The sequence below is a fragment of the Podarcis vaucheri genome, assembly GCF_965113315.1.
Source record: "Podarcis vaucheri genome assembly, chromosome: 12".
Lineage (NCBI taxonomy): Eukaryota > Metazoa > Chordata > Lepidosauria > Squamata > Lacertidae > Podarcis > Podarcis vaucheri.
In genome coordinates, this window is record NC_138750.1 from 64663594 (window position 1) to 64678232 (window position 14639).

Genomic DNA, 14639 nt, shown 5'->3' on the forward strand with positions numbered 1-14639 from the left:
AAATATTCTGAAGCCCAGAAGCCAGAACAGCAAGAGGGATCGCTGCACAGCGATCCCTCTTGCTCTTCTGGCTTCAGTGAAAGCAACGCAAAGCCTCTTCAGGGCAGCGGGAGGAACGCTCCCACTGCCCTGAAAAGGCTTTGCGCAGCTATAGTGTGCGTCTTATAAAGCTAAAATATGGTAACCAATAGGATGGGAAAACATTGCTATGTCCATTGTCAATTGCCACCATGAAGAAAAACTCTTCTGGACCTTTCTGCTGAGGAGGAGGAGCCTCCGTGACTGTGTGCTTGGGGGTTCATGGCAGACCAGGGTTCCCATGACAAGATTTCCTAAGTGAAACAAGCGCAAGAAGGTGTTTCTGCTTCACGCAGGAAGTGAACATTGCCCGTGGTGTGCCATTGACACAGTGGAGAGTCCCATTCACAGAAACAGTGCGATGGCCTGAGCATTGCCCTGAGCAGGTGCTGGGGGGGAGGGGGCTGTGCTGCAACCATCTTTTTGTTAGGATATTTCCGTTCCACCTTAAACAGGGAGCAGGCTGTTGTTTGAGTCACAGTCTGCGTACTTCCGGCTCACAGGAAGTTTCTGTTTTAGTATATAGCTGTTGTTTTCTCTCTCTGTGCCTGGACATGCAGGCAGGCAGTCATGTTTTTCTTTGTTCTGACCAACGCTGAATAAAGTTGTAAATAATGCTCTCCTGAGAACGCTGAATAAAGTTGTAAATAATGCTCACCTGAGTGCATCTTTCGTTGTGCGAATGCTGCAAAGGGCATGCACAAGTCCTTGGAATGTGAACAGATGTTTCTGAGGCTTGTGTCGCTAATTGATTGATACTGCGTTTCTACGGGAGGTTGATGGATCGTCCGGAGACGGCGTGGGGGCATGATGCCCTTTGTCTCCCTGGCAGTATCCCAACACTTTTGACAACAGAGGTTATGGCATGTTGGCCCTTTAAACTCTAAATATCCCCTGGAAGTGAGCCTCTGTTGGGAGAGAACTGGCATGGGGGGGGCTATTGTTGCAGGATGCAGTACTTTGAGAGGACATATCGATGCAAACATGGGCAGGCATCTTCTCTGTTCTCTCTTTGGAGATCTGTTGTAACTGCGTAACATGGTCATCCATGAACATGGTCTTAACAGTGAGTCCATAAGTGACTGTGGAGGCCAATTCTGGATCCACACGTCCTTCCAAAGTGGGCAGGAGTGGATCACAGTGACGATTGGCCAAAGGTCCTTCCTCTTAACATCCGTGGCTCCATGAAAAGGTCTGAAGGTGGGGGGCAGTACAGTGCTTATGATGGCACTCACATATCAGAAATGCAACTATGATATAACAGCCCTGGGAATCTGAGGACTCTGCTGGTTCATTTAGGCCAATGGCTCATCGTCATTCCTCATCCTGTTCTCACAGTGGACAACCCAATGTCTCCATCAAAAGCCCTGACTGGACCTGAGCACAACAGCCCTCTCCCCTGTGGAGGCAGAGCAGGACTTCGGGGCCTTGTAGCCTTTTCAAGCTTTACGCACCCCAGTCCTTTGAGAAGGTGTGAGCAGTTCCCTTGGGACCCTCCGGTCCTGCTTCTCTAGTTTCCCACCGTGAGCTACAGGGTGTTGGACTAGATGGGCCTTTGGTCGGATCCAGGTGCAGGTCTCTCTCCAGAGGTCCTGTGAACAAATTTCAGGCCAAACTCTGCCCCCCCTTGATTTATGCCAAATGTTAGAGCAGCATTGCAAACATGTTTTCCTCCAGCTCTGCAGTTGCCGCTTGAGGATTCAAGACGCCAGAAAGTTATTTAGGTGAGATTTCTTCCACTTATAATTATCAAAATCATAGTGATTTCTTCTCCTCAAAGCTCAAGAGATATTTCTGGAGATTGCATCTGAAGCACCAACAGCATGACAGTATTAATTGTACCTGGACTGGAAAAGAAAAAGTGTTGGGGACAGAGTGAGTGAAGATTTTGAGCAGGTGAAGGGCTGGGGGGGAGAGGGAAGCCAGAGCTGAGCCCCACCCACCCCAGGAAAGCCACTGCAGCTTTGGTCTTGCGAGAGTCTTGTGATTCTCCTGCTTGGCTGGGTCAGGAAGGAAGAGGAGCCACACGTAGCAGATGTGAAGGAGGCAGAGCCAGGATGAGATCCCTGCTGCTCCTGCTGCTAATTTGCTCCCATCGAGTTTGTGTGAAGCAGAAGGCAAAATGCCCCTTGAATCTGATCAGAGATAAAATTGATGCTCGCAATTACTACCGGCCTGGAGACTTTCTCATTGGTGGGATCATATCTCCAAAACGTATTTTGCAACGTGATCCATTTGTTTTTCGTCAGACACCCTTCACCAGGATTTCGTAGTAAGTAATTCTTTACAGAGGTATGTCAATGTCCTTAAGCACCCCAGGTCCCTATCTCTGAAGGAGAGATCCTTTCCCCAAGATTGGGGAATCTGGGGTCCTCCAGAGATTCCTGGGCTTGCCTGACTGACCTTTGGCCTTGATGGAGCTGATGGGAGTTGGAGTCCATTAAAAGATTCCCCCCGAAGCCTCTCCTATTGCCTTGCATCTTACAGGTTGGTGACACAAGAATGCAAGAGAATCTGGTCAGGGATCAAAGGGATCCCCTGGATTTCCCCACCTGCAGGAAGGAGGTGAGGATGGCATAAAACTCAGGCAGTTTCCACGGTTCCAAGATCTGATTTATTACTATTCTGTTTGTACAATTTATAAACTGCTTCATCAGAATTGCCTTTAAGGAATGCAATAGTTTTGAATATAAAATGTTAAGATCCTCTGGGTGATGTTTGTTGGCTGAAGAGAGAGAAAGCTATGTTTTCTACAAAACGAATAAATAAAACAATAAAAGCCAGGAAAGTTCCATGCTATGGTGTCAGATCTCTGAAACATGGGCAATTCTTCCTCCTCCTCCTCCTTCTCCTCCTCCTCCTTCTAGGTAAAGATGTTTTGAGGTCCTAGACTCAAATTGCTCCTAACACTTCCCCGACTTGACCCCCATTTTTCCTTCTGAATAACAGCGGGGGAATGTGTACAGCCCCCCTTTGAAGGACCCAAACCCCTGAGGCAAAAGCAAAGGCAAAACATTTGCAGCAGCTTCCCAGTATTTCACAAATTTTGGGGGAGGGAGATTCATTTTCTTACTTTGTTTTATTCTCTGAAGAGACAATGTGCATCTACACTCCTGGATTGGAGCACGAATCTACTAATCTTTATTGTATAATGGATAGAAAAGGGTTAGATATAAATGCAAAAAATAATTTAATAGAGATGTATCATATCATGTTTGTTTTCATTCAACTGTGAGTAGCGGTTTCACTCTTTTTAATTGATCCACTTATTGCAGTGAGACACCTAGGTATTACTGGCACATCCTGTCCTTCCTGTTCACCATCCAGGAGATCAACCAGGATCTCAGGCTCTTACCCAACATCACCCTTGGCTACAGCCTCTATGAGAACTATTTTGATGCCAGGATGACTTCAGATGCCATGCTAGAGCTGCTTGCAGGCAGCGGAAGAAACATTCCCAATTATCACTGCGGAGGAGAGAATCCCCTTCTGGCTGTTCTTGGAAGGAGTGATTCTGACATCTCAAAGGAGATTTCCACCATCTCAGGCATCTACAAAATCCCACAGGTATGAATGGGACAGAGGGCATGGAAGGACACAGTAGGAAACTCTACTTTCTCCTGGGGGGAGTTAAGGGGGGAAACCCTGAGCTATGTGCTGGCCATCCGGCCAAGGCTTCTCCCACCTGCCTTGCCCCACCTTCCAGCCCTGAGCTGCTGCCATGGACATTATCTGCATGTGTCTTTTAGTGAAATGAATTGAGAGAAAGATCATGAGTCATGCGGTGGGGAGACTGGGTGCATGAATTCAAGAGTGCTCGGTTCATTTCTGGTTGCTGGTTTGTTGAGGGTGTTAATATTGTCCCATAGCATATTATTTTGTTAATCTTATAATATCACTTTTGTTGAAATTGTTGTTGTTTAGTCATTTAGTCGTGTCTGACTCTTCGTGACCCCATGGACCAGAGCATGCCAGGCACTCCTGTCCTCCACTGCCTCCCGCAGTTTGGTCAAACACTGTCCAACCATCTCGTCCTCTGTCGTCCCCTTCTCCTTGTGCCCTCAATCTTTCCCAACATCAGGGTCTTTTCCAGGGAGTCTTCTCTTCTCATGAGGTGGCCAAAGTATTGGAGCCTCAGCTTCAGGATCTGTCCTTCCAGTGACCACTCAGGGCTAATTTCCTTGAGAATGGATACGTTTGATCTTCTTGCAGTCCATGGGACTCTCAAGAGTCTCCTCCAGCACCATAATTCAAAAGCATCAATTCTTCGGCGATCAGCCTTCTTTACATCACTTCCATACATCACTTCCATACATCACTACTGGGAAAACCATAGCTTTAACTATACGGACCTTTGTTGGCAAGGTGATGTCTCTGCTTTTTAAGATGTTGTCTAGGTTTGCCATTGCCTTTCTCCCAAGGAGCAGGCGTCTTTTAATTTCGTGACTGCTGTCACCATCTGCAGTGATCATGGAGCCCAAGAAAGTAAAATCTCTCACTGCCTCCATTTCTTCCCCTTCTATTTGCCAGGAGGTGATGGTCCCAGTGGCCATGATCTTTGTCTTTTTTGATGTCGAGCTTCAGACCATATTTTGCGCTCTCCTCTTTCACCCTCATTAAAAGGTTCTTTAATTCCTCCTCACTTTCTGCCATCAAGGTTGTGTCATCTGCATATCTGAGGTTGTTGATATTTCTTCCAGCAATCTTAATTCTGGCTTGGGATTCATCCAGCCCAGCCTTTTGCATGATGAATTCTGCATCTACGTTAAATAAGCAGGGAGACAATATACAGCCTTGCCGTACTCCTTTCCCAATTTTGAACCAATCAGTTGTTCCATATCCAGTTCTAACTGTAGTTTCTTGTCCCACATAGAGATTTCTCAGGAGACAGATGAGGTGATCAGGCACTCCCATTTCTTTAAGAACTTGCCATAGTTTGCTGTGGTCGACATAGTCAAAGGCTTTTGCATAGTCAATGAAGCAGAAGTAGATGTCTTTCTTGAACTCTCTAGCTTTCTCCATAATCCAGCGCATGTTTGCAATTTGGTCTCTGGTTCCTCTGCCTCTTCTAAATCCAGCTTGCACTTCTGGGAGTTCTCGGTCCACATACTGCTTGAGCCTTCCTTGTAGAATTTTAAGCATAACCTTGCTAGCATGTGAAATGAGTGAAATTGTGCGGTAGTTGGAGCATTCTTTGGCACTGCCCTTCTTTGGGATTGGGATGTAGACTGATCTTCTCCAATCCTCTGGCCACTGCTGAGTTTTCCAAACTTGCTGGCATATTGAGTGTAGCACCTTCACAGCATCATCTTTTAAAATTTTAAATAGTTCAGCTGGAATACCATCACTTCCACTGGCCTTGTTATTGGCAGTGCTTTTCTAAGGCCCATTTGACTTCACTCTCCAGGATGCCTGGCTCCAGGTCAGCAACCACACTACCCGGGGTGTACGAGACATCCATTTCTTTCTGGTATAATTCCTCTGTGTATTCTTGCCACCTCTTCTTGATGTCTTCTGCTTCTGTTAGGTCCTTACCACTTTTGTCCTTTATTATGCTAATCTTTGTATGAAATGTTCCTTTCATATCTCCAATTTTCTTGAACAGATCTCTGGTTCTTCCCATTCTGTTGTTTTCCTCTATTTCTTTGCATTGCTCGTTTAAAAAGGTCTTCTTGTCTCTCCTTGCTATTTTTTGGAAATCTGCATTCAATTTCCTGTATCTTTCACTTATCTCCCTCGCATTTTGCTTGCCTTCTCTCCCCCGCTATTTGCAAGGCCTCGATGGACAGCCACTTTGCTTTCTTGCATTTCCTTTTCATTGGGATGGTTTTGGTTGCTGCCTCTTGTATAATGTTGCGAGCCTCCATCCACAGTTCTTCAGGCACTCTGTCCACCAAATCTAAATCCTTAAACCTGTTCCTCACTTCCACTGTGTATTCATAAGGGATTTGACTTAGATTGTATCTTACCGGCCCAGTGGTTTTTCCTACTTTCTTCAGTTTAAGCTTGAATTTTGCTATAAGAAGCTGATGATCTGAGCCACAGTCAGCTCCTGGCCTTGTTTTTGCTGACTGTATAGAGCTTCTCCATCTTTGGCTGCAGAGTATATAATCAATCTGATTTCGATGCTGCCCATCTGGTGATGTCCATGTGTAGAGTCGTCTCTTGTGTTGTTGGAAAAGCGTGTTTGTGATGACCAGCTTGTTCTCTTGACAGAACTCTATTAGCCTTTGCCCTGCTTCGTTTTGAACTCCAAGGCCAAACTTGCCAGTTGTTCCTTTTATCTCTTGACTCCTTGCTTTAGCATCCTTCTTTGGTGTCACTTCTATAAGGTGTTGTAAGTCTTCACAGAATTGGTCAATTTCAGTTTCTTCAGCACCAGTGGTTGGTGCATAAACTTGGATTACTGTGATGTTAAAAGGTCTGCCTTGGATTCGTATTGAGATCATTCTATCATTTTTGAGATTGCATCCCAGTACAGCTTTTGCCATTCTTTTGTTGACTATGAGGGCCACTCCATTTCTTTTACGGGAAATTATGTTGAAATTGTACAGGTTAGCTTATGAGTAGTCTTGTTAATAGTAGTTAATAGAACGTAATTGTTCTACTGATGATTTGTAAATTATTCTATATGATTTATGTTGTATTGGTGATGTTCTATTAGGTTTTTGCTGTTCATGAGCCGCTTTGTGATTTTTGTGAATGAAAAGCAGCACAGTAATATAGTATAATAAATTAAATTAAATTAAATCCTCCTTGCCCCAGCTTGCTTTCTGCATATCAGACCCCTCCTGCTGCCTACGGTGGCGGCCAAGGGACCCCTTCTGCCTCTGGGTCGTTTTCTGCTCTGTGATGTGGGTGAAACGCCTGGTTTTAGAGAAAGGAGGAAGGAGGACATAGTCTCAACTGACTCTGATCTTGTCTCCACTGCATCTGACTCCTGTCTCTCTTCAGGGCTGGTGAATCTGCTACCTTGCCCTTCTTCCTCACCTTCCAACATTCCCCAGCTCTTTTCTTCTTCTGGGCTGTGTCCTTTTCCCACCACCACAAACCTGGCTCCTTGCTGTCTTCCTCTGCCCCCTCCCTTGAGGGTCTCCACCTCTTCTTCTCATCTGAACAGTTCCTGACACCACCAGATGTTTCGGAATAAAATGCCCATTGGCCCCACCAGCACAACTTATATCAATCATTTCAGATTACTAAATATCTACTCCCTACCCTGAAAGCTAAACAATTACTCTTTCCTTTCTTCACCAGCTCAGTTATGGCTTCACAGCCCAGGTTCTTGAAGATAAAACACAGTTCCCTTTCCTCTACCAGATGCTCCCCAAAGAAGAAAGTCAGTTCCAGGGGATCGTGGAGTTGCTCCTCCATTTCAGATGGAACTGGATTGGTCTCTTGGCTTCAGACAATGACAGTGGAGAAAGGTTTGAGAGCATTATGACACCTCTGATGAACAGAAGAGGGATCTGCGTTGCCTTGTCAGAAATATTAACAGAAGATGATGTCTATCAACAGAGGTACCCAAGTGAAGCTTTTTTCAACTGGAGACAAGTCGGAGTATTTGTTTGCTATGTAACTGATACAGTGGGAATGCTAATCATAATGCAGCTATGTATGTATTATGAGATGGAAATAGGGGCCAAAGTCTGGATCACAACAGCTTTCCAGGACATCAGCGCTAGCTTGGCTTTCCCTCCTCTGTACATCCAGTACATTCATGGCTCTCTCTCTTTCGCAATTAAGACCAGAATAGGGAGCACCAAACAGGGTTATGATGAATCACTGTCCAATCACCTTTTCTATTTTTTGTGGGAAGCATTTAACTGTTCATATTCCAAGCATGTTTCATCCCCGAAAGGCCGGATAAGATGCAGAGAGAAGGAGGAACGGGATTCTTTGCCCCAAGGGGAGATTGAGAGAGTCCTGTCTGCAGACAGCTATGGCACTTACATCAATGTTCAAGCGGCAGCCCAGGCCTTAAATGCTGCATTTTCATCTAGACCACGGCGGATGCTGATGGTGGGAGAAGGAGCCCAATGGGAACAGGGAAGGCTTCAGCCATGGCAGGTATTTCCTTCCTCCTTCTGCAAACTGCAATCCATTGTCCTAACTGTGGAATAAAAGTAGGAGTGAGACAAAGGTTTCTCAATCCACACAATGAATCCAGCTCTTTGTTGCCTTTACTCAACGCTTCTTCTTTAGTGCGGAAAACAGTTAACTCACAAGGTTCTGGTTTTTTCTGACAGACTCAGAATTTTTTTAAAAAAAATTATACCCTGCCCACTCTTGGCGGCTTACAACAGGATATCAAAAACATCATAAAACAGCAATGCTTAAAAACTTCCCTAAATGGGGCTACCTTCAGATGTCATCTAAAAGTCAGATATTTGTTTATTTCCTTGACATCTGATGGGAGGGCGCCACCACTGAGAAGGCCCTCTGCCTGGTTCCCTGCAACCTCACTTCTTGCAGGGAGGGAACTGCCATAAAACCCTCGGCACTGGACCTCAGTGTCTGGGCAGAACGATGGGGGCGGAGATGCTCCTTCAGGTATACTGGGCATTTGAGGCCGCTTAGGGCTTTCAAGGTCAGCACCAACACTTTGACTTGTGCTCGGAAACGTACTGGGAGCCAGTGCAGGTCTTTCAAGACCGGTGTTATGTGGTCTTCCATTCCAAAGATCATTAAGGAAGGGAGGTCTTTGTGGTCCATAATAAAGGGACAGCAGCTTGGTTTGGGCAAGATGGTGGTCCTTGGTTTGTAGTCACTTGAGTCACAGGTCAGGAAAACAACAATCCAACTTTTCAAAGCAACCGGAGGTTAATTGCTTCATTTCGACTTCTTTTCAGAAGTGAAATCTGACAGCCAAGCTTGTGTCTGGCTATCATCCAACACCAGGCTACTATCTCTGTGGGCAAGGAGTCATTGAAAGACCTTCAGTCCACCATGATCCCATCCTTGGTTGAAAGATCACAGGGCAGTTCACAGCATAAAGACACAAAATGAGAAGAAAAAATACATAACACATAACCAAATAACACAAACCCCCACAAAGGCCCATCCAGAACTCTCAGTGGCTCACCAAAGCGGCAGCGCACCTCTGAGCGCGTCCAGACTGCTGCACCCTCCCCACCCACAGCAGAGGCTCCCCAAGGGAAAACATGCGCCCTGGGGGTTGTGGTTCCATTTTGCACCCCCCGATGCCCCATCTGAGGCACTTCTACTTGGACACAAGTCCCAGAATCCACGCTCAGCCTCTGAAAACATGAGCACCTGTGTGGGGGCAGCATCAAGTATCTGAATGGGACCAATGCCCCACTCGCCCCTTCCCTTTGCCCCTCCCTGGCCACAAGGGTGCCATCTCAGTCTGGGCATCCTGTGCAGAGCAGCTGAGCAAAAGGAGCCTTAAAGGGCCAATTTGGGGATTTCGGCTCTATGCTGTCCTGCTTGTGCAGCATCCGAAACTGAGGCCCCACCATAAGCATTGCCGGTGCTATTTTGCAAGCTGCTCGCGCAAAATACTAATTGCCGCAATATGTTTTGGAAGCCTCCGCGCAATTGGGTGCAATGAACTAGGGCCAAAGAAGAGCTGCGACCTCTGTTTTAGAGAGAGCCACTGCCTTGATGGGCATCGCATTCCACTCCTGCTGTGCAGTTTTCCACGCCAACCAGCCGCACACATGGTGCTCTGGCCGCCCAAGTTGAGCTGAGGACTTGACGTGCCACCTTCACCTTCTGCCGGCCCTGTGCTGGGGCAACGGTGTGCGTGCCCAAAGAGAGGGCTCTGAGTGCCCCCTCTGGCACACGTGCCATAGGTTCGCCACCACTGGCCTACATGATATCGAGCGACAGAATAATCTGGCCACAATGAGGAAATTTTGTCCTTGGTATGACTACTTTCCACATGGTCATCTTGACATTTGGCACCCTATTTGCAAAATTTAACAATCCCAAAATATAGATGCACTTTTGCAAGGTTGAATATACTGCCTTCGGCTGTATTTGAGGGTCGATTTCAAAAAATTCCACTGGAAAAATGGTTATGTCCCTGGGGAGATGGCAGTATTGAGTCAGCGGCTCATGTCCTTCTGGTTTGCACTCTTTATAAAGATTTGAGGAGTGAGGTTATTACCCCTCTTTTATTTTCCATGCCGGGTCGCTCAACCATTGTTACTGTGTCCTTTCTTTTAGCAGGTCAAGATGATCAGGTGACAGCAAAAACTGCAAGGATTTTAATGGGCGGCAATTAAAATAAGATCTATTATTTGATGTAAACCCCAAAATGCATTCTATTTTAGTTAAAGTTTTTACCTCTATCTTCAGTATATATTGTTATTTTTGAGGAGATTTCACCCCTCCCATATCCAAGAATCTGCTGATGTTCTCTGCTGATTCTCCAGAGAGGAGGGGGCGGTTTTTGCTCTCTACTTATTCCGCTCCAGCCTCACATCAAAGAGAGAGAGAGAGACTGAGTGTTAGAGAGAGATCGTGTGTTTAGATAAGGTTGCTGCAAAGAGCAGCTGCAGACACTCAGTGCAGTTCAGCAGTTTCGTTTAGACCTCATAGTTGTGTATTATAGTTGTAGATAGAATAAAGAAGATATTCTACAGAGCTGCTCTCCGAGTCGTTTATGCTCTGCTAGACTCTGCTGTGCAATGACTGTCTTCTTGTGGAAGTGAATCCGGTGCTCACAACTCTAAGCTGTGAGTCCACAGCACTTTGACCTGTTCCTGTGCAGAAGGTGGTCTCTGGAAGTGCTACCCAGCTCGCCTAGCCCAGTCGGGGCTGAGGTGTGTGAGTTCAGTTGGTGGCACTGGCTCAAGGGCGATGCTGACAATTTTATTGCTATGACTTGTGGTTGATGCAAATAAAAATTCTTCTGATCTGATCAATCTTCACTAGAAATAAAGGGGTCACCAGTCAGGAATCCAGTCCCCGGCTTGATAGCACAGTGAGCGTAGTTAATTAAAAAGGATGATTTATTGTCAAAACAAACAGGTAACTCCGGCCGGCTCTAACACAGCCTCCATCATCAGTCAAGATGACCCTTCTGAAGAATGCTTCCGGCGCGACCAGAAGCAACTGAACCTTCACTTCATACATCTTTTGTTTTCCTTCTTATCTTAAAGCCTTCCCATTCGTCGAGACCTTGGAGAGAGTGAGTCAACTCCCTCCTCTTCCTCATTCTCTGAGAGGCTGTCCCTTAACTCTTTCCTGCCGGTTTGTGCTTCCGGCGAGCTTTGACTACGTTCCTGACTACGTTTTCCGCCATTCCCTCATCAGCCGGCATTCCAAGGGGGTGGAAGAGAAGGCACTAGCCGATGCTCATCCTGCATGGCAGTTAACCCTCTCTCTTCCTGGCTGCTTTCTTCGGTTGGCTCATTCATGACATCACCTGTGGAAATGATGTTCTCTCAGCTAGTTCCAGCAGACCGATGTGTCTGTTAGGCATTTTGGTTCTTAAAAAGAAGAAGATTGTATTGACTTTTGTATTAATCTTATTTATTATTTGTATTAATGTTATTTTGGAAAGTCGCTTGCTTCAAGTGAGGAACAATAAAATGTTGCTGTTTTCCCTGTCATTCCAGCTCCACCCTTTCTTAAAAGAAATCCAGTGTTTGAATACCTCCAGGGGCACAATATGTTTGGATGAGAATTGGGAGCTGCCTCCTGACTTTGATATCATGAATTGGGTGATGTTTCCCAATGAGTCTCATGCTTTGGTGAAGATTGGCAGTACAAGTAGAGAGGCATCTACTGGCATCAAGTTCACCATCAACCCAGAAGCCATTGAGTGGCCTGAGAAGTTTCACAAGGTAGGGGATGTTACCGAGGAAGAAGGCTAGGAGATCCTGCTCATCCTCTTCCTGGAGCCACTCCTGCAAAAGGGGGACCAATGGTGTCCTTTCCACCCAGTTTCAGCTGCCAGCGCTGAATCTTGGAGGCTCAAGAATGCGTTAGCACCCAGGCATCCTGAGAAAAGGTAGACTATGTTTCCCAGCCAGGTCCCTCTCAGTCCACCTGGGGAGGAAAGCCAGCAGCACCCAGTCCTCTCTCTCTCTCTCTCTCTCTCTCTCTCTCTCTCTCTCTCTCTCTCCCTCTCTCTCTCCTGTCCGGTCCCCCCCAGCATCAAAATAGGCTGGTGGCTGGTTTTCTCTAAGCCCCAAATCTTACACCCAGGAGTGTGCACCCTGTGGGCTGGCATGTGGGAGATTACCCAAATCCTAAAGTTTGACCTGAACAGTCAATTTGTATAAGAGGAGCAGCTAATTTTCCCAAAAACGCACAATAAAACCTCAAATATTTAAAACTTCTCTGTATAGGACTGCCTTCTAAAAGTCAGCTAGTTACTTATTTCCTTGACATCCCATGGGAGGTTGTTCCACATGGAAGTCGCCACCAATGAGAAGGCCCTCTGCCTGGTTCCCTGTAACGGGACTTCTCACAGGGAGGGAACCGCCAGAAGGCCCTTGGAGCTGGACCTCAGGGTCAGGGCTGGATAAAGGGGAAGGAGACGCACCTTCAAGCGTACAGGGCCAAGGTTGTTTAGGCCTTTAAAGATCAGCACCAACATTTTGAATTGTATATAAACATGTGATATAAAACTTGCATGAACAAGCAAACAAACGAACAAAGAGATGCTTCTATGCAAAAAGTGGACAGGCTCAGGGGACAAGAGATCCTCTTAGGTAATTTCCAAACTGTCAAAATTCACCTTCTCCCCCCGCCCTATCATGTTTATTGATTCTCCATGCACCTTCTTATCTTCATGGTTAGGCCGTGCCTCCTTCCAGGTGCAGCAAAATATGTCAACCTGGATTTGCAAAGGTGGTTCCAGAAGGAAAGCCTGTTTGCTGCTATGCTTGTGATCCTTGTGCGGAAGGAACCATGTCCAACCAAGAAGGTGGGTGAGAAGGATTACAAGAGAGGAAGCATTTTTGCCCTTTGCAAAAAAGGAACAAAGAATTGCTTGCCACTCTTTACACATTCTTTTTTCTGGAGGGCAGGTGGTCATGGATGTAAGGGATGCTGAAGCCACTCTTTTCCTCTTCCTCAGATGCAGAACGTTGCACCAAATGCCCAGAAGATCAGCATCCAAACAAGGACAGAGATCAATGTGTCTCCAAGATTATCACCTTCCTGGCTTATGAAGAACATCTGGGGATCACCTTAGCTTCCATTGTCCTCTTCTTATCTTCTACAGCAGGAATTGTGTTAGGAATCTTCATTAAATACAAAGAAACCCCAATAGTCAAAGCCAACAACCGGGACCTCTCCTACATCCTGCTCACCTCCCTTCTGCTTTCCTGTTTGTCCTCCTTCCTCTTCATTGGGCAACCAAGAAGAGCGACCTGCCTTCTCCGGCAAACGGCCTTCAGCATCGTCTTCTCCGTTGCTGTTTCTTCTCTCTTGGCCAAGACCATCACGGTGGTGCTGGCCTTCCTGGCCACAAGGCCAGGGAACAGGGTGAGGAGATGGCTAGGAAAGAGTCTGGCCAACTCCATTGTCATCTCCTGTTCTGGTGTGCAAGTTCTCATCTGCACCATCTGGCTGGGCTCTTCTCCCCCATTCCCAGAGTCCGACATGCACTCCCAGGCGGAAGAGATCATCTTGCAATGCAACGAAGGCTCTGTGGCCATGTTTTATGTTGCCCTCGGCTACCTGGGCTTCCTGGCTGCCACCTGCTTCACGGTGGCTTTCCTAGCCAGGAAGCTGCCTGGCTCCTTCAACGAAGCCAAGCTGATCACCTTCAGCATGCTGGTCTTCTGCAGTGTTTGGGTGTCCTTTGTGCCCACCTACCTCAGCACCAAGGGGAAGTACATGGTGGCCGTGCAGATCTTCTCTATGCTGGCCTCCAGTGCGGGGCTCCTGGGCTGCATCTTCCTCCCCAAGTGCTACGTTATTGTGCTGAGGCCTGATCTGAATACAAAGGAGCACCTGGGAACAAGGACTTAAGATGGCATCGGATTGAAGGAGCCAAACCACTGAGCCAAAAGCAAAGGCAAAACAATTCAGAAACTTTGAGGATGGGAGATTCATTTTTTACTGTTTTATTCTCTGGATAGAGACTGTGTTCATTTACACTCCTGTAACGGAGCATGAATCTCCCAATCTTTATAGTGTAATTGACAGAAAAGCATTGGATATAAATGCAATAAGATAATTAAATAAATACTAATTTTTGTGGATAATATTATGTTGTTTTCATTCGATTGGGAATAGCAGTTTACATACTGTCTTGTATATTGTTTACTACAAATGTATGTCTTAATTATGCTTTCTCAATGTATTTTTAATTTTCCTTATTCTACTTGTTGATTCAGTGCAATTCTGATACAATCAGTCAGCTGCCAAAAGACCTGGGCTTGGCTCTTTGAAGGCATATGAATGTTTTCTTTGAAGCTTGACAACACTAAGAAAAGCCAGGAAAGGAAGGCGGGGGGCGGCGGCAAGGTGCTTTGTGCTCTTTTGTGGTTTTCAAATGCTCTTCTTTCTTCTTGCCCTCCCCTCAAAATGAAAGAGACGTGTGTAGCTGTTGTTGTTTTTCTGTTTGCTAC

The 14639-nt window shown here is 46.3% G+C and overlaps 1 protein-coding gene across 1 annotated transcript; it reads left to right on the forward strand.

Moving 5' to 3' along the window:
- The first annotated feature begins 3284 nt into the window (after positions 1 to 3284).
- On the forward strand, positions 3285 to 14081 carry LOC309514861 (vomeronasal type-2 receptor 26-like). Its single transcript, XM_082192278.1, has 5 exons — positions 3285 to 3645; positions 7336 to 8148; positions 11670 to 11897; positions 12859 to 12985; positions 13139 to 14081. The coding sequence occupies exons 1-5, from the start codon at positions 3484 to 3486 to the stop codon at positions 14035 to 14037; spliced, it is 2229 nt and encodes a 742-aa protein (XP_082048404.1). The 5' UTR covers positions 3285 to 3483; the 3' UTR covers positions 14038 to 14081.
- The last annotated feature ends 558 nt before the right edge of the window (positions 14082 to 14639 follow it).